Consider the following 21080-nt stretch of genomic DNA (forward strand, 5'->3'; position numbering starts at 1 on the left):
AGTGATTTTGCCTATTCCATCCTGAACGTTTGTGGGCAGTATCATGTAATAAAAATATATACAATAGCAGATAGTCAATACAGGGGGGGAAATGCAAGTCAGATATTTAAATTCCAACCCTTCTATCAGCTTTATCTCAGATAGAAAAACTATACAATGATTCCAAAAGTGTTCAGATTCTAGTGAATCTTGGGGGAAGGGCATCCCATGGTTGTGGATGTATTTGTCAGCATCATAGCCCATAGGACTGAGCAAGAAATATCCTGTCTACCTACCTTCTTCACTTGGCAATAATATTTCAAAGAACTTTAAATAATATATTAATTTTCTTCTATATAATTTGAAGTTATTAAACGCTTTAAAAATATGTTAATTTAAGACCAAAGTTAAGCTCTTTTATGTTAACTCAAGCTCCATAAACCCAGGAAATTGGAGCTAAGGCTAATGCCTTAACAGATATGTTCCTTGTTCAGTATAATGCAAAGTCACAAATTGTGCTTGCTTTCACCTTACCATCCATACACCCACATTTTCTGTGTTCTTTCAGGCCCAAATTCAGCTGGGGAGGAAGAAGTGCCTGAGACCAGCAAAGATGCCCGCATTGTCTTAGTCCTGGGTTATACTGTATTATGAAGCATCTGTGCCTTGTTGTGCTGCCGTGAGTTAAGACATGCCTGATTCAGGGTGTATGGATGTGGCAAAGTTTCAGTGTGGGGTGTGGTTTCAGCGTGTGGTGAAGAGTATTGAGAGTAAGTTTCACTGTGAGACAGTGTGTGTGGTATATGTTTAGCAGAATCTGGGGATGGGTTTCAGTGTGGGGCAATGTATGTGTGGAGGTTCAATGTGGTGCAGGGTGGATGAGTGGCTGTGCAGTGGGGGGGTTGGCGTGTGGTTCCCCATTAATTTCTCAGGTACCCACAGCCCCCCCAAAAGCTCTCATCTAATTATTGCACCACATTGACATATTCCCTAACTGAAAGAATAGGCTTTGCACACAGCATCCTGTAAGTGATCTCTTTGCAAACACTGTAGTCCTAGCACAAGTTTTGCTTCAAAAATCAATCTGTGCATGCCCTGCCTTATTTTGCCTGTAGTTGCTGCCATAGCTTTAATGGGAAGGAATACCTTAATAACTTTTGAATCGCTAGTCAGAACTTCACAAAACCAATGAAGATTGCTTTCCTCAGCAAGCCTGAATAAACTACATTAGTAGTTTTCACCAAAATTGGAAAGATGTGTATGATATGCCTGTACCTGTTGCAAGTTTAACTTGCTGTACCTGTTGCAAGTTTTATAAGATTGATTTGAACTTTAGCACATTCGTAGATGCCATCAGGTAGATAATATATGCCAAGTTTCAGGTTATTAGTGGAATGGTGCTGCTTTTATACAGTATAGAATTTTGAGGCTTATAATGGTGGATTTTTTAAACTTATTTTTGCTAGTTGGCTTAATTAACAGGTCACTCTCATGCACTTTTAAACCATAAACACTGGTAAAACTTTCCAAAGTATATGCATCTTTAATAATTTAATTATATGTGCCTGCTCAGCAGTAGAAGAGAATATACTTCACTTGCCACATAGAACTCTCTCTTTTTATACTTCTCAAAAATGAACACATGACATCTGGAATTATTTTAATTTAATAGTTGTTTCATAAACTTGAAAAAAAGAGTACATGAAAATCTCCCTTACTTTTGAGTGTAGACAGTTTAATACAATATAGGTGCTCTTAAATTTTCTCTAGAAATACAGTGTCTGGAAACCCAGTTTTCTCCTTCCAAGAGATTTTCATTTGCTTTTCTTATCTGCATCCCCTTGGATATGTTTACTTCATGAATATACAGTGAAACAGGCCAAAGGCAGTGAACATTCAAGGACTGAAAAAGGAATCTGTAACATTTCATGTTGCTTTGACAACACAAGGTATTCAGCATTTTAACAGTATTTTTTTTTCAGGTCATAAAGCCATAACTTGGCTAACACTCTGTGTTAATAATGCGCATTTTAGCTCTAGCCTCGTTGCTTTGTCTGATTACAAACTTTATTTTTTCAGTATTCTTAGATGCAAATATTGCTTACAAAACATGTGTTCTTTTTCTTCACATTTATTACAACTGAATCTACAAAGGGTTTTATCCAGTGGTGGATTTGCTCTAGCAGAAGCACTTCTGCTAATGCAAGGTGAGGCACTCCATTTTCACCAATCCAACCATCCTTGCATCCACTGCAGCCCTCTGTGCCATATCCCTTACTGTTCCAGACATCCCGTAAACCTCAGGAGCAGCTTTGGACAATATGGCAGGTTGCATTGGGTAGGGAGAATTGGTGAAACTCAGATGCCTTCTTTGCACAAGCTGGTCATTTATGATATTATGCTTATAAACCACAATATAATCTAATTATTGGGTGCATCTATATATTTGCAGTCCCTATGTCAATATTTTCTCCAGAATTGTGGTCATTATGGTTTAAAAAAAAGAAGGTGCACTTAGTTTATTTTACTGTATCACGCTTAGAATGAGCTGGCTACCATTTCCTGTGGCCTTTGGGGCAGCTCTGGCCCACAAGATGTTCTTTTAACAAATGTCAAGATGAAAGCTGCCTGTGCATACAACACAGAACCTGCATCCACTATAATGGCTATGTTTCTGAGCTCAATTATGAGTACTAGTTTTAACCCTTAAAGCCCTTTATAGTTTGAGTCCAGATTATTTGCAAGAACTCACTAATAGGAACCAACTCTAAAATGGCCTCAAATACTCTTCTCTCTGGCCTGTCATGAGGAACTATCAGGTTGATGGGTACCAAGAACAGGTCTTTCTCAGTAGTAACTTTAAATCTTTGGTACTCCTTTACTTAATAAATTTGTTTGTCTATCACTTAAAGGTTTTAGGTGAGCCCTAAAGTTTTCTATTCTGTCACACCTTTTTGTGATTTTGTCACTAGTTTTTGTTGACTCTGCTTACTTTTTTTAAAAATAATTCAGATGTAGTTTTATTTCTTTACTATGTACTACCTTGGGGAGGGCTTGCCCTGTAAGATTTGTTATATATAATTTAAATACATTTTTAAAAAGCAGGAAGGAGAACCAAAGAGAAGAAAGTACTGGCCCTGTCCTTTATTATGGAAACCCATTAGGCATTGTATCCTTAAATAGGACAATCATTACAAAAGCATGTAAGATGCAGAAACACCACTAGAACCTAGGCTGTTTTTTAGTCTGTTTGTTGGCCTCCTTAAGAGCCATTGTGGTGTAGTGGTTAAGGTGTTTGACTATGACCTGGGAGAACAGGGTTCAAATCCCCACACGGCCATGAAACTCACTGGGTGACTTTGGGCCAGTCACTGCCTCTCGGCCTCAGAGGACAGCAATGGTAAACCACCTCTGAATACTGCTTACCATAAAAACCCTATTCACAGGGTCGGCATAAGTCAGGGTCGACTTGAAGGCAGTCCATATCCATTTTTGTTGGCTGCCAAATAGCATCTTTATCTTTTGAAAATGGAAACTAATGGTGTTAATTAGGCCAAACCTTCCAGGCCCATCACAAATATTACATTCTCTGATTGATGTGGTAAGCAAAAAGAGCTCTCAAAATTATTGGAAAAGATATAACCCATATATATATATGGACGTAATTGTGATTAACTAAACAGAGGTTTTTATTATATTAACAAAACGTTTCAGCTTCTGCCTTCATCAGCTGCCAACATACAAATGCTGTTACCAAGGTGGCAGTTATAGAGCTTTGAGGATGGAATGCTCAGAGGGGCTTCATTTGCAGAAGCTAAGTAGTGCTGGTACTGTCCTCCAGGTTCAGGCCATGTGGTGCCAATGTGTCCAGAGAGTAAATCCAAAAGTTCTCCGTTTTGGTCAATGATGCTGGATCTGCTGGCATCTCTATTGCTGTAATGGAAAAGTCCAACAGGTTGTGACCCTCGATGTTAAAATGCTTTGCAACTGGTTGCTCCACTTTTTTTGTCAAAATTGCTGACTTGTGGTTCCTGAAGCGCATGTGTAGGTCAGTTGTGGTCTTTCCTACGTATTGGATATGACACCCTGGTCTTTTGCACTCGATGATGTAAACTATATTGCAGGACCTGCAGGTGATGTTCTGTTTGATGTAATATGTCCTGCCTGTCCTAGTGCTTGTAAAAGTGGCTGTCTCCCTGAGGTACACACAGGTGATACAGCGTTTGGAGCATATATTATATATATAATCTATTCAGAAAGAAGGGTTTAAAATAGGGTTGCCAGGCTCAGGGCCTGAGAATGATTCTGTATCTTTAAGAGAAAAGAAAATTCAGCCAAGTGTAGGTTTTCTTGCAACCCTGTAATGGGAAAAACCACAAGGTAAAATTCTCCCTTCCCCCTGCACAACTTTTAAAGATACAGAAGACCTCTTGGTTGCCAGGCCCAGCCTCCAAGTTTAAAATGGTAAGAATTAAAGGCTATAAAGTTATGCCAGAAATTAACATAAACCCATAACCCAGGGTTTCTTTTTCTTATTTAGACAGGAAGGCGTATTTGCTTTAGTATAAATAGTTGTTACAGTGCTGGTCAAAAGAAAAAAAAAGATATTAACCCAGTGTAAACTAATAGAATCTTTAGGATTACAGAGAACATAACTTCGAATGGCAGAACAGAAAGCTGGATGTTTATGAAATTATAAAAATATAGCTAGAGCCCTAATCTGAAAACTCCTTACATGTAAACTTAAATCAACAACTAAAGTTCTAAGAAATTATTCTTAAATATTGGCTCTGGTTCTGGTAGTCTTTATTAATCTCATTCTTATATATAGTTGTGTAATACATCTTATTTTGAAGTGTCATTAATTAAAACATAACACACTTCCACTACACTGAAATATTCTATCTCAATCTTTGTTTCAAAGAGCTACAGTTCCACAGCATCGTATTCCTTGCTTTTGACATTTGGGTCTAGCAGTATGTTCTACAACACAGCTGAAATGTGTTTAGGATCAGACAGAATGTGATATGAAATATTTATAAACTGCTCATATATCAGTAAGATTTGAAATACTTTCAGAGGCAGCAAGAGTTTTCAAAGACTAGCTGCATACACACCATATGATTGAAGCACGTCCCCCCCCCTCCCCAAGAATCCTAGCAACTGTTAAAGGTGCTGGGAATTGTAGCCCTGTGAGGGCTAAACTATAGTTCTCTGAATTCTTGGGTTCAAGGAATGTGCTTTAAATATATGGTATATACAGAGAGCCTACTAGATCAGGCCAATAGCCCATCTGGTCCAGCATCCTCTTCTCACAATGGCCAACCAGGTGTCCATGGGAAGCGTGCAAGCAGGCCCTGAACGCAACACTATCCCCACTTGTGATTCCCAGCAAGCAGCGTTCAGAGGTGTACTGCTTCCAACACTGAAGATAGAACATTTTTGCTCAGGAAATTATTGCCCATTCAAATTTTCCAGCTCTGTGCATTTTATTTAATTTTTGTGTCCTGATTGTGTCTAATGTACTATTGATTCATCATCCCAGAAATGGGGATGTACTTTTGCTTAAAATAAAATGATCAAATGCCTACAATTTCTTTTTTTAAGTGGATGCTGATTTTTGGTATCTCCCAAGGCTTGTAAGTGTGAAGAAAGCCATGACAGCAATATCATAGAATCATAGTAGAGTTGGAAGGGGCCTATAAGGCCATCAAGTCCAACTCCCTGCTCAATGCAGGAATCCAAATCAAAGCATTCCCGACAGATGGCTTTCCAGCTGCCTCTTGAATGACTAATAATCTGACTAATAATAATAAGTATTTGTTTACAGGCACCCACACCCACATTGATGGTCTCTGAGGAGAAACTACAGGCACCTCCTCCCTATTCCGACCTAGGACTTTGGTTTGCTAAGCAGTTTCAATTCTTTGTCCTGCCCATAATGTAAATTGGGATAAGGAAAACGTGCACGACTTCAGCGGCTGCTGAAGGGGGGAAGGGAAGAGGGCAAACCCTTAAAAGAAAAAAAGAATCCTTGTTTTCACGCGACACTGATTAATAGCAATCAGGGTCGCTCGCTAGTCCACAATATGAACAGTTCAGGTCTTTATTTGCTTATCAAAAGGAGACTGTAAGAAAGAACGAGCTGAGAGGGTCGGGAGACAATGGTTACTGCTGGCAGAACCACCCAGTTTGCACTTTATCTCTTGGGCTCCCTGGGCGTTGATGGCAGCGCTTTCTCAGAAGCAAAACATCAGGACAGACAAGCAGACGGCTGCTGTCAGCACTGCCGAGAGAGTAGTCGCTCCAGAAGGGGAAGCGTGAACCAAGGCTGGAGGTGGAGGAGGGGAGGGACAAAGGGCGGGAGGCAACGCCAGTGCAGGTGACACCAAGTTCGGCTTCTTCAACACGCTCTTGTCCGTTCGTGTTTCACCTCAGACGCTTCCCTCCTTCCCGCCTCGTTCAAAAAGGCAAAACAAAAACCAAGCCTGCAAAAAAGAACAACAAAACCCTCGAGGTTGTGGGGAGATTAAAACGAAGAACGAGAAATAATAGTCCCCAGTTGCCTGAGGAGAGACGACCAGAGAGACAGGGCACTCGAGAGAGAGCTCCCGTGCGCAAAAACAAAAAAGCAGTAAAAATGCACCTGAAAGACAAAGTGGCTCTGGTAACTGGGGCAGCGCAGGGCATAGGCAAAGCCTTCGCCCAAGCGTTGCTGGAAAAGGGCTGCAAGGTAAGTGGAGGCTCCCTGTTACAGCGCACCGAAGAGGGCGAGTTCGTTCCTTCTGCTCTCGAGTCGCCTGCGGGGGCTTACAAAAGCCTTTCTGAGATAACGCCGGGGCTGACCTGGCTCCTCCTTGTTGTTCACACGGCAACTACCTCGAAGCTATTGGTTTCCTCCTGCGTTTGTTGTGGACTGCGCAGCTGGTGTGTGTGTGTGTGTGTGTGTGTGTGTGTGTGAGAGAGAGAGAGAGAGAGAGAGAGAGAGAGAGAATCAAGTGTTTCAAAACATGGTCTGTATGTGTAAAATACCTACATTTTCGTGTTTAATTGCATCCATGACTGTATCTGTATTCATTACTTTTGAATGAATTTAGAAAAAAATTACACACGTATATTCGGTACAGTATACATGTGCATCTTTCTGTGGTGTGAATAGCATACACCTGGGGTGTGTATGTGTTTACCTGTATCTATAGAAACAAACAATACACATATATAGATGGATACACTCTCATTCAATGTATATATGTTGTTGATTCAGAAACAAGCCCCACTAAGTTAAATGGGAGTATTCCCTAGTGAGTTATTTTGTGTCCTCCCCACCCCCTGCAATTCTAAAGATGCTTACTAGGCAGCAAGTCCCATTGAACACAGTGGGATTTACCCCTGAGTAAAAACATCCATTACGTTGCACTGTTAAACATATGGAGAGAGCATCCAGCGAATATTTAAGCACTTTACAGCTCTAATGATTTAAACAGGAAAGAAGGTAAGCATATGCTTAACCTTCCCTTTGAAATTAATGGGACCTAGGTTGACTGGATGGATCATACATGAACATTTAGGTATAGTGTATGTATAATATACATTGTATACTGTATGTAATGTATGCGTAATTTCTACACACATTACCTCATCACATAAAGCTGTATGTGTACACTTAGATATTCTGTCTACTTATCACCCTTTAAAACTGCTCTTCCCTCCTCCCTAAATATTTCTTGTCTCACCTGTACTCTCCTATACTGGATGAATGACCTAATCTTGTAATTATCTTTTTCATGCAGGTAGCTCTTTTAGATCTGAATGCAGAACTAGGGAAAGAAAGCAAAGATGCCTTTGACAACCAATTTGATGCACAGAGGACCATCTTTATTCCTTGTGATGTTTCAAATGAAGAAAAGCTAAAAGGTAAAGTACTTTTTCATGGCTGTTTGTCCTGTTTTAATATACAGTAGTCTGTATATACATTGCAGATTGGAAGGCAGCTGTTAGGGACAGAAGGAATCAAGTCTTCTGGGAGTTCAGAGCTGTGTGTGGGTGTAATCCTATGCCTGTTCACTTAGAAGTAAATTGACTTCTAAGTGGCATCAATGGGACTTTCCAGTGTTGAAAGCCATATTTCAGGGACTGATGACATTTAATTCAAGTTATTGTTTCAGACATCTGTTCAGCAGTCCAGATAAATAACACAGAAAGCCTAAACACTTTTGACCTAGAGTCTTCCACAAAAGATTTTGTCTGAATGTTTTGTTGTTGTCAACTCTATCAGCTGTTTTCTTATCTTTCTGAGTACTTTTGTAACAGGAATGTGCGGTTATGAGATCACACACACACCCCAAAAATTGGAACAATAAATTATCTCAATAAACCAATAGATAAGAAAGATCTGATAGGAAATGGTTTCTAAGGATTTGTTAGTTGCAATATTAGTTTAATAAGATCCAGATTGATTATAATTTACACTATATGACTAATGATTTAAATCTCTTGTATTTTTATTGAATAGAACATAAATTGGGGTGAAAAATGGTCTCTGCACAGAAAAAAATAGCATATGTCAGAAAAGAGTAGACTAGCGCATGTCTTCTTGGCTAATGGGACGGTGGACTGTCAAGATACAGTCATTCATTGCCCCAATTATAATCAATTCAAAATAAAGTAATTGGTCTGAGTCCACACAAAGTATTGAATGAACCAACAAACTCAGGAAAAAAAATCACCTCCCAATAGGGAAAGCCATCCACACAGCTGTGACTGGTGGTATAAATAAAGCATTTCTAGATAGCAGAGCTTAAAGGATGAGCTGACAGTACCTAAAAAGGAAGCAGTTAGTACACTCTTGATGCAAATATTTTTGCTATCAATTATCCTAAACTATAGTGGACTATTAGAGATGTGAGGAGAAAATAGTTCTTTTGAAACTTCTTGAGAAGTTTTTAAATTTGTATATTTGTTTTTAATGATTTTAATTGTTGTAAACCGCCCAGAGAGCTTCAGCTGTGGGGCGGTATACAAATGTAATAAATAATAATAATAATAACCCATGAATCGGGTTGGAAATTTAGTCAGTTTTTGCTTCTAAAAGAAATATTTTATTTTCTTAACCTAAGATTGGATTACAGAATACGTGTATATATAACCACATTCCCCCAAAACGCAAATAATTTCCTTTTGTTCTGGATGAATTAGGCTGGCTAATTACCTGGCTCATATTTGCTAACACAAGTTGAAATCCGCTTGAGGTCCCTGCTGTTCATATGGGAAGGATAAATTCCAACACATGGAAACAAATACCCCTTCACTAATGCAGTTTTTCACCTTCACAGACACTAGCACTATGTAATGCTTTGCTCTGAAATGAAACAAAGTCAGATTTAGCGTGGTCATTCCTCCTCGCATCTATCCAAATGACGTTACAAAAACTTACTGATCACCTAGGGAAAGGCAAGATTTTTCCTAAAGTAACTCAGCAAGGTTATGAGTGTGTTCAATACAATAGTACGGAGGTTCCCAAACTGTGGGCATGGACCACCAGTGGTCCACATACTTTATTCAGGTGGTCTGTAGCATGCCCCTTGAAATATTCATATTGATTTTATTGCCTTTTATTGCTTCTTTTATTTCTTATATTATATTTTATTGTATTACAATTTGAATTCTATGGAATGAAAATTGTAATACAAAAATACACTATAAGAAATAAAATGCAATTAAAATCATACAGCACCTATCACAGCACATCATAACTGCTAAAGCAGGCAGAAAAATAATTAAGTGGTCTGCCAAGACCTTCAGCATTTTTCAACTGGTCTGTGGGGGAAAAATAGTTGGGGAACCATTGCAATAGTCAGTAACAATAAAGACTAACACACCAACGGGATCTGAGCCATTTAAAGTGGTTTGAATCACTTTATCCATTGTTGATAGTGTTACAATACAAAGCAAGTATATTTGATAAAGAATTAAGGAAATCATATACATGAGTATAATCCTATGTATTGGTTTTTTAAGTAAAATTTATACTTCAGATTGTTTCACTGCCGTCATTCTAAAATGCTGAATTGTGTGGAAATAAAAAAAATATATTTGTGTCCTACCCCAATTTACTTACAGATGCATTTAAGAAGGTAGATATACATTTTGGAAAGTTGGATATTGTGGTTAACAATGCTGGAGTAAATAATGAAAAAAACTGGGAAATCACTATACAGATTAACTTGGTAAGTTTAATTCATGCATTAAATATTTCCATGGGTGTTTTAACAAATGTCAGTGTTTTCTAAAGGGAGGAATATGGGCTATATTTAAGAATTCAGACTGCAAACCAATATATGTCTACTCAGAAGTAAGCTCCATTGGGTTCAATAGTACTTACTCCCAGGTAGGTGTGTATTGCAGCGTCTGAGTAAGAAAGTTATGCTTTATATTGGCTGTGTTTTTAGTAAGTGCATAAGAACCATACAGCTTGATCCTATACATCTTAACTTAGAATAAGTTCTGGATTCAGTGGCATACTCTTGTCTGCTTCTGTGTTGGAATTGCTTTTTAATATGTTTTTAAACGTTTTTTTAAAACATGTTTTTAAACCTTTTTTAAGATCTCTTCAAAGCTTTTAAAAAAATGTTTTTAAAGTTTTGTTTTAATGTATTTTAAAGTCTGTTTTTATAATGTCTTAAAGTGTTTTAGTGCTTTTGTTTGCCGCCCTGTGCTCCTGCTGGGAGGAAGGGTGGGATATAAATAAAATAATAAATACATACCTATTCCCAAGAATGGATAGCATTAGTAAGAGACATTACTTACAAGTGCCAACTGTTCTTTAACCCAAGGTTTTAAAAGCAGAAATTACTTCAAAAAACATTGATGTATATTGCTGCATGTCCACCTGAACCAAAACCCATATGTTTAGCTAGAGGCTTGTATACCGAGTCAGGTTTTCCTAGTTATCACATATCAATCTAATGTTTACTAGGAGCAACTATTCTAGTACTACAGTTTTTAATAACTCCCTTGAAAAATTGTCAGTGTTTGCTATCCTAACATTTTCTTGGTCCCTAAGCACAAGTAGTGCTGGATACCTGAGTTGACTTTTTGTTGTCTCCTTCACTAAGAAAAGCAAATTAAGAAAGATACAGGCATACTCAGATTTTTTTGTTTTTGCCTCTCTGACCAAAGCTAGAAAATTAAAATGGATTCTTATGAAGCTCCTCAGATTTTCCTGTCTCTCGCTTCTTATTCCTTGTAAAAAGAATGGGTTGGATTCTTGTGATCAGAGCCAAGAATCCACCCCCTAGTCTTCAGTCCTAAACATAAGCTGGTTATATCTGTATATTTATTTATTTATTTTATTTATTTTATTACATTTTTAGACCGCCCTATAGCAATAAGCTCCCAGGGCGGTGTACAGCATAATAAAACAGGTTAAAATACAAGTGGATGTAAATACAATACACAATAAAACATAATTAAAAATTTTCAATTTTCAATTCAAATTTTTAAATTTTTAAAATGCCTGGGCGAAGAGGTAGGTCTTTACCTGGCGCCGAAAAGATAACAAAGAAGGCGCCAGGCGTATCTCATCAGGGAGGGCGTTCCATAGTTCGGGGGCCACCACTGAGAAGGCCCTAGCTCTAGTTATCGTTCTCCGTGCCTCCCTATGCGTTGGGACATGGAGAAGGGCCTTCGACGTCGAGCGCAGCGACCGGGTAGGTACATAGCGGGAGAGGCGTTCCGCCAGGTATTGCGGTCCGATGCCGTTAAGGGCTTTATAGGTAAGAACCAACACTTTGAATCTGGCCCGGAACATGCCATCATGTTCAGTTTATTCAGCATCTGACTAAAGACATGCATTAATGTTTGGTACTCTGATCCAAAGTTGGAGAACAAATATGAGGCAATCCAGTATTTGCCAGCAATTGCTAATGCTATCTTTATTTATTATGCAATCATTTACATCTAACAATTGCCACAAGATGTTTAATTGTTTAGTTGACTGAGTTACATTTTATTTGGTACAGAAGAAATAAATGCACAGTCCTATTTGAGTATGAAAGTGCTCCATACAGTGTCAGAAACAAATTGTGACAGTCAGATGTCTATTAGCCTTCACCTGCAATGCAGGCTTCTTAAATAAGTCAACACAGAGGTGTCTGAGTGGTCAACCAAGGTACGTGGAAGCTAATCTCTTCTGTCTCACTATTTTTTAGCATTGGCTCCTTATGAGAACAGGTAGGATTGCTGCTCAATAATGTTTTTAAGATAGTTGTCCTGTGTATGATAACCTAGGCTAGGCCACACTGAACATAATGAGATTTGAAATTACTGTGGACAACATACTGCACAAAACCTGCATTACAGTAAGAATGAGACCAATTCTATACATGTTTACTCACTTCCAGCAGGATTGCTTCCAAGTAAGTGTATATAGAATTGTGTTCAGAAAGAAGTTTACACTTGGCTTAGTCAAATAACAAGCATGTAAAAGTGCACTTGAAACAATAATGCAATTATAAATTCCATATTTTGGTATGCTGTAGTTTTTACATGATAAAGTTGAATTATAGTTACATTGCAAACAATATTTCCCAATATTACTTCAGAGACAGATTAACAAGCACAAATCTGACTTGGAATGCAACTTTCTTTTGTAGCCAGTAAACACCTTTGAAAAATGGAAATGGACTGCCTTCAAGTCAATTCCGACTTATGGCGACCCTGTGAATAGGGTTTTCATGGTAAGCGGTATTCAGAGGGGGTTTACCATTGCCTTCCTCTGAGGCTGAGAGGCACCCAGTGAGCTTCATGGCTGTGTGGGGATTTGAACCTTGGTCTCCCAGGTCATAGTCCAGCACCTTAACCACTACTTTACCTTCACCTTTACTGAGGGGCTTCTCTCATTCAGTCCAACTGGGTACTAAGAGGTCCCTAGTTATTATATATGTCCTGAACCACAGCCTGTGTGTTCTCTGATATGCTCACGGAACTCATCCATCTCAGTGGAAAAAAAAGGTCTTTGCACTTAGATTTGTCTTCACTGATGTGACTTGGAAAGCATTTACCAGCTTTTTTCAGTCATACCTTGTTGAAAACTAGATAGCATTAGATTACTTAATATCTTAAGATAAAGATTTTTGTTGTTCATTGGAAACGAAACGAAAGCATGTTTTTTTAAAACTAGACAGTCTTTCCCAGTTTATAGATCCTCTACTATTGAAAACATTTGGAGAATGAGCTTGTGTATCCTTGCATTGTTGCTCTTTGGACTTAATATATGCATCACTGTTATAAACTGCAATTTTTTACAAAATAAATTATTCAAATTGAAAAGGATATTCTATGATTGATTGGCATCCAATATTCTACTGCTTTCAGACTTCCGAAATATTAAGCAGTATATAAATGTTTTTAAATGAATAAAATAAATTACACAAAACGTCCTTTTTAATATTGCTTTGCTCTGAAGAATGTATGGTGTTTGGAAAAAGGAGCTACAACAACTACACATGTAGCATGATCCTAGCAGTGGCATCTAGTTAGCTACTGTGAGAACAGGATGCTGGACTAAATGACCCTTCACCAGTGGAACTATGGAACCACATTCAACCATTCGAGGATGAGACTGGAGGACAGCCTGTGGTGGAAGAATTACAGGAGATCCCATGTGACAACGAGCAAGAGGCTGAAGCTCAATCAAGCAGGGGCAATGAAACCACACCCCACAACAAGAAGAGAAGAGTACTAGTAGTGGGCAACTCCCTACTGCGTAGGATCAAAACCCAAGTACGCAGAGAAGATCCATGGACTCGCCAGGTATGCTGTCTACCAGGAGGATGGATTAGAGATGTGACAGAAGGGTTGCCATCACTCCTCAAGCCAACTGACAGGTATCCCTTTCTCCTCATCCATGTGGGAACAAATGATACTGCCAAATAGAGCTATAAAGAAATGGCATCAGACTTTGAAGCTCTGGAAAGGAAACTCAAGGACTTTGGGGCCCAGATAGTTTTTTCATCCATCCTCCCAGTTCTTAGAAGAGGAGTATAAAGGGAAAGAAAAATACTCTGTGTGAATGAATGGCTACGAAGGTGGTGCCGATGTGAGAGATTTGGATTCTGGGACCACGGGCTATGCTTCCTGGAAGATGGACTGCTGGCAAGTGATAGGTTGCATCTCACAAGGACTGGGAAGAATGTGTTCGGCCACAGCATGGAGAAGTTCATCAGGAGGGCTTTAAACTGAATCCTAAGGGGGAGGCAGACATAAACTTGGTGGTAACAACTGATGAAGGCTTGTGCACAGTAACGGGAACAGAGAGATAGGCTCTAATAGGGCCCAGTAACAGTCCTCAGAAAAATGTAGTAAGGAAACCAAGCCATAAATCACACGGTCTTCGATGTCTGTATACTAATGCGCAGAGCATGGGAAACAAGCAGGACGAACTTGAACTCTTAATACAGGAGGGCAATTACGACTTGATAGGTATAACTGAAACTTGGTGAGATGGCTCCCATGACTGGAATACAGCAATTGAAGGATATAACTTGTTCAAAAATAACAGAAGGAATAAAAAGGGAGGTGGAGTCGCGCTATGTATATATCCCTGCACAGAAATACAGGAAGATGAGCTTGGTGGCTCCACCTAGAGTATCTGGATTAGAATTAATGGAGCAAGTAATAAAAGGAATGTAGTGCTTGGAGTCTATTACCGACCACCTAATCAAGGAGAAGACGAGAATGTAGCTTTTGAAAATCATATTGCCAATGTTTCGAGGAGGCATGATGTAGTAGTAATGGGGGACTTCAATTATCCCGATATCTGTTGGGAGACAAATTCTGCCAAACACGGCCCCTCCAAGAAATTTCTGACTTGCGTTGAGATAACTTTCTCCTACAGAAAGTGGAGGAAGCAACCAGAGGATCAGCTATCCTGGACTTGATTCTAACCAATAGAGATGATTTGGTGGATGAAGTGGTAGTTACAGGAACTCTGGGGGAAAGTGACCACGCCATACTTGAATTCTTGATTTTAACAGAAGCAAAAGCTGAGAGTAGCCATACGCGCATCCTGGACTTCAGGAAAGCTGATTTCAATAAACTCAGAACAATTGTAAGCATGGTTCCATGGCAAGCCACCCTAATGAGAAAAGGAGTCCAAGATGGGTGGGAGTTTCTAAAAAAGGAAATTCTAAAAGCTCAATGGCAAGCAATTTCAACAAGGAAAAAAGGGGGGAAACAGCAGAAGAATTTATTAATTTTTATTTTTTTTAATTTTATTTCATTTATATACCGCCCTAAGCCTGACGGCTCTCTGGGCGGTGTACATAAGAGATAAAAACAACACAATATATAACTACAATAAACATAATACAGTCAAAAACCAAAAACAAACAAATAACAACAAAAAGCAAACAGCATCATAATACAACACTAAAAGTACAGTTAAAATACACTTTAAAAACAGATTAAAATACACTTTAAAATGCCTGGGAGAATAAAAAGGTTTTCACCTGACGCTGAAAAGATAGCAGCGTCGGCGCACCTCATCGGGGAGACTGTTCCACAATTCGGGGGCCACCACCAAAAAGGCCCTAGATCTAGTCACCACCCTCCGAGCTTCTTGATGAGATGGCACTCGGAGGAGGGCGTTAGATGTTGAGCGCAGAAGAAGTCAGTGTAGCTTCACAAAAAGCTTAGAGATGACCTGAAAACAAAAAAAGACACCTACAGGAAATGGAAAGAAGGCCAGGCCACAAAGGAAGAGTACAGGCAAGTATCACGGAATTGCAGGGATGGTGTCAGGAAGGCTAAAGCTGAGAATGAGCTGAGGTTAGCGAGGGATGCTAAAAGCAACAAAAAAGCTTTCTTCAGGTACATCCATAGTAAAAGACAGAGAAAAGAAACGGTGGCATAGCTACTCAATGAGGAATGCAAAATGATAACAGATGACAAAGAAAAGGCAGAAGATCTCAATTCCTGCTTTGGCTCAGTCTTCTGCCAAAAAAGGGTCTATGACCCTCCCGGGAAACATGAAGTAGAAGGGGCAGGATTGAAGCTTGAGATTGATAGACAAACTGTCAAGGAATACCTAATCACTTTGAACGAGTTCAAATCGGCAGGGCCCGATAAACTCTATCCTAGAATATTGAAGGAACAGGCTGAAGAACTCTCAGAACAGCTGTCTATTATCTTTGTGAAATCATGGAGGACTGATGAAGTGCCGGATGACTGGAGGAGAGCTATCATTGTCTCTATTTTCAACAAGGGCAAAAAGGAGGAACCAGGGAACTACAGACCAGTCAGCCTAACATCAATCCCTGGAAAAACTCTGGAGCAGATTATAAAGCAGTTAATCTGTAAGCACCTTGAAAACAATGCAGTGATTACTAGGAGCCAACATGGATTTATGAAGAACAAATCCTGCCAAACTAATCTTATCTCATTTTTTGATCAGGTAACCTCCCTTGTAGACTGTGGGAATGTTGTGAACATGATATATCTTTAATTCAGCAAAGCTTTTGACAAAGTGCCCCATGATATTCTGATTAGCAAACCAGCTAAATGTGGGCTGGATGGAACAAGTATCAGATGGATCCACCATTGGCTCCAGAATCGTACTCAAAGAGTGCTTATCAATGGTTCCTTCTCAAACTGGGCAGAAGTAATGAATGGGGTACCATAGGGCTCGGTCCTGGGCCCAGTGCTCTTCAACATTTTTATTAACGACTTGGATGAGGAGGTACAGAGCATGCTTATCAAATTTGCAGATGATACAAAATTGGGGAGCATAGCTAATACCATGGAAGACAGAAACAAAATTCAAAGGGACCTTGATAGGCTGGAGCATTGGGCTGAAAAAAACAGAATGAAATTCAACAGAGATAAATACTCACTTCCGGGAAGGATTGCTTAGCCTGTGCTTGCCTCTGTGCGAGCTCTCGTCTCAGAGGAAGCTTTTTCAGTTTTAAAACCAGCCAAAAGGGTTTTTTTTGACTGGTAAAAACTTTCTCCCAGGCAAGGGAGAAACGAAGAGATTATCCACAAGCTTCGTTGTGTTTGTTGGGGGACTTGAATTCATTAGGAACGAAGGAACTGCCAGCAACGTCGGACGGAGCCAGGAATTTCAAGCAAGCTCAAACTGATTAAGCAAGACTTTTTTTTTCTTTAAAGAAAAACGTATTCTAACAGGCAAGCATTCTTCTATCTACTCTTATCATTTTGTTATCGTTACAGTAAAAGAGATTTGTTAAGGATCGGCAACAAAGAATCCCTGGGTGAGTTATAACTTTCTCTCATATACACGGAATTAAGAAGAAAATCGAAATAGCCTATCTTTGTTTTTTATTGCAAAAAGCTGGCATGGAATTGAGCATTTTAAAGATATAAACGGATGAGGGGCAACTAATCTAAAGAGGAAATCTGATTTTATGACATTTGAGACCATTTTTTCTGGTCTACTTTTTTTTTTTGACGAATCTGCTTGCTTTTTATGCCATTAATTTTTTGGATGCTGTGAACTAAATTTGTTTTGCACTTTTGGACACATAAGAGATAAGGCGGTTTGTGCTGTCTAGAGGGTGATGTCAGCAGGCTTGGAGGATTAACTCCTTTGTGACTGGAAAAAGAAATAAACTGTTCTTTGCTTGGGAATAGTTAAGAATGACAATCAAGAAGGTGGCGGAGACCCTGGATGTACAGGAAGGGGTTCTCTATTTAGATATGTTTCAGAAAATAATGAATGAGATTAAGCTGATGAGACAGGAGCTGAGACAGAGCAGACAAGAGATGAAAAGTGAATTTGGCAAAATGAGACAGGAGCTGATGGAAATTCAGGATTCTGTGAGAGGGGAGGTGGATGAGACCAAAGATACGGCTGGACAAATAAAAGAAGATGAAAGAAAAATTAAAGGAAAGGTTCAAGCCCTGGAGATTGGAATAGATATATCAAATATGGACTTGGAAAAAGATTTGGATTTTATGGCTGTGATGGATCCTGGAGACAAATATCACTGTTTGGAATTCAGCGCTGTCCTTGAAGGAATTGGTGAAGAGATTAGAGATAAAGATATCAACGGTTCAAAAAAATTCCTGGACTGGAAGGATTTGATGGAACTTGAAATGGAGAAAGTTTACAGAATTAATTCCAGATGTGTGACAATGGAAAAACTCTCAGGAGATGTGATGGTGCATTCTGTGGAAAGGAGGAGCAGAGATGCAGCTTTACAACAACATTTCAGTGGTACATTTGGAATTGATGGCAAGGAAATATTTGTGATGAAAGAAATTCCTATCAGACTTTTATTATATGATTACTGTGACTATGACAGCAAGACTATTATGGGTGCAAGGATGGAGGTGAAAGATGGAATTAACACTGAGAATGGCTATTGAAACTACTGGACCTAGCAGACTTGATGAGATGGATTAATTGACATGTTTATTTGGAGAAAAATTGATGGATATATTTCTGAAGGAGTGGAAGCCTCTCTTTGACTTTTTGCGGAAAGAATAAAGTAATGTTAATGAGGTTTGATGATTAATTAAGATAACTACTGGAGGAAAGTGATTGTGTAATATATTAAGAGACAGGTTTGTTATATATTATAGATCTATAACTGATCTGCGACAAATCAGAAGTCAACATTTTATTTTATTGTATTAGTTATTAATTTGGTTTTTTTTGGTTTTTTTGTTTTGTTTTGTTCTGTTTTGTTTTTTGAAACTTTGAATAAAAATTAATGAAAAAAAAAACAGGGATAAATACAAAGTCCTACACTTAGGAAAAAGAAACCAAATACACAGTTATAAGATGGGAATACTTGACTCAGCAATACAACAGGCGAGAAGGTTCTTGGAATTGTTGTTGATCACAAGCTGAATATGAACCAACAGTGCGATGTGGCTCAAAAAGGGCAAATGCTATTGTAGGCTGCATTAACAGAAGTTTAGTTTCCAAATCGCGTGAACTATTAGTTCCCCTCTATTCAGCACTGGCTAGGCCTCATGGATAAGTACTGCATCCAGTTCTGGTCTCCGCACTCCAAGAAGGATGGAGACAAACTGGAACAGGTTCAGAGGAGGGCAACAAGGATAATGGGGTGACTGGAAACACAGCTCTATGAGGAGAGACTGAAAGAATTGGGCATGTTTAGCCTGGAGAAGAGAAGACTGAAGGGAGATATGATAGCACTCTTCAAGTACATGAAAGGGGGTCACACAGAGGAGGGCCGGGATCTCTTACTGATCGCCCCAGAGTGCAGGACACGGAATAATGGGCTCAAGTTGCAGGAAGCCAGATTTCGACTGGACATCAGGAAAAACTTCCTAACTGTTAGAACCATATGACAATGGAACCTATTACCTAGAGACAGCGCCGGTTCTAAAGGGCGGCCAGATGGGGCACTGGCTGAGGGCCCTGTCCCCTGGGGGCCCCTGCGCTCCCCTTCTGCAATCCACAGCAGAATTGCTGCCGCAGATAGCAGGGCAGGAGCTTCAGAGTCGCCCGCCATTCCAACACTTCACCTACCTTTCTCTCTGCTGTTTTTTGCTGCTGCACTCACTGTGCACGCAGGTTTGCCATCAATCAAGATTGCGGCCAAGGTTTCCCTAAGGGGCTGAAGCCTCTGCCGCCATCTTGGTTGATGGCAGCAATGCACACATGTAGCACACATGTAGCACGCATGCGTGCCATCAACCAAGATGGCGGCAGAGACTTCAGCCCCTTAGGGAAACCTCTGCCACAATCTTGATTGATGACAAACCTGGGCATGCAGGCGCACCACTGAATGAGCAGCACAGAGAAAGGTAAGTAGAGTGGGGGAATGGGGGGAGGCTTGGGATCTCCCGCCCTGCGATCCATGGTACCAATCCTGCCGCAAATCACAGAAGGGGAGTGCCGGCACCCGGGACAGGCTGGTGCCCAAGGGCCTCAGCATGCCTGGGGCCAGCCCCGTCTAAAGAGGTAGCGGGCTCTCCGACACTGGAGGCATTCAAGAGGCAGCTGGACAACCATCTGTCAGGAATGCTTTGATTTGGATTCCTGCATTGAGCAGGGGGTTGGACCTGATGGCCTTATAGGCCCCTTCCAACTCTGCTACTCTATTATTCTGTGATCCAGCAGGCTCTAATTCTCTTCCACAGAGTTCAGTGGGATTCACTCCCAAGTCAGATTGCAATCCTACATACGGTTACTAAGGAGTACGCCCAATTGAATACAGTGGGATCCCCAAATAAACATGCATAGGATAGTATCTATAGGTGTGTTTAAGATTGCAGCCTAAATCAAGTCTTGTTCTGTTTTAGGAAATAGACTAGAATCACAAAAATGTGATACACTAATTTTGCCACATCTGCCATCAATAACTTGTAAGAATTAATATAACCATAGTTACTTTATTCATATTTTCTGCAGATGTGATCTGTAAAGTTAGTAGGACTAAATTAAGTTCAGTTCATGACACCCTTGCTTAACACTTTGAAAATTAAATGTTCAAGTTGCTTGCATTTGTTAGAAACACATATACGCAGCTGCACTTATAGTTTCTAAACCCTGAACACATTATATTTAATTTTACAAATACCTTATGTAACATATTTATGTATTGGTTTTGAAAAATTACATAAATTACTAAATTCCATAATTATTTTTGCCTTCCTCAAGAAAATAGTTTCATCTCAATCCTGTGCATGCTTACTCAGAAGAAAATCCCATACTTCATTTGAATGTATTTACACACCTAGGACCACAGGCTTAGGTAGATTGGGCAACAGGCCAATTTATTTAAAATAATAATGTTTTGTTAATAAAATCCCAACTCTGCACAGAATTTAAAAATATTCATAAAAATAAATATACTTAATAATTGATATTATTTACCAGTTTCATTAGCTGAATCAATGACAGTTAATCTTTTTGCTATAAGGTAGCAACAGAAGTCACCATTTCAGGTAATGCTAATCTGAATCAGTTTGATAATGATGGTCATGTGGTTACTCAACCCTTGTTCCCTCTACACAGCTGGTGAACAAATTGGCAAAATTCCATATAGTTAACCAATAAAGAGAATCTAAGCCACCATCAATGTTAATATCATGATGATGGA

At 39.4% G+C, this 21080-nt stretch overlaps 1 protein-coding gene and 1 long non-coding RNA gene across 2 annotated transcripts in view; both read left to right on the forward strand.

Moving 5' to 3' along the window:
- The window catches only part of LOC133364193 (uncharacterized), a 28822-nt gene extending 28183 nt beyond the window's left edge, over positions 1 to 639 (forward strand). The window contains exon 3 of the long non-coding RNA XR_009757873.1: positions 548 to 639. This is a non-coding gene — a long non-coding RNA (uncharacterized LOC133364193). The remainder of the gene's footprint in view (positions 1 to 547) is intronic.
- A 5354-nt stretch (positions 640 to 5993) lies between these two features.
- The window catches only part of HPGD (15-hydroxyprostaglandin dehydrogenase), a 41615-nt gene continuing 26528 nt past the window's right edge, over positions 5994 to 21080 (forward strand). The window contains exons 1-3 of the mRNA XM_061584517.1: positions 5994 to 6712; positions 7770 to 7893; positions 10099 to 10205. Of these exons, the coding sequence (XP_061440501.1) occupies positions 6620 to 6712; positions 7770 to 7893; positions 10099 to 10205 (324 nt within the window). The 5' untranslated portion in view covers positions 5994 to 6619. The remainder of the gene's footprint in view (positions 6713 to 7769; positions 7894 to 10098; positions 10206 to 21080) is intronic.

This window comes from Rhineura floridana, chromosome 9 (genome assembly GCF_030035675.1).
Source record: "Rhineura floridana isolate rRhiFlo1 chromosome 9, rRhiFlo1.hap2, whole genome shotgun sequence".
NCBI classification, from domain to species: Eukaryota; Metazoa; Chordata; class Lepidosauria; order Squamata; family Rhineuridae; genus Rhineura; species Rhineura floridana.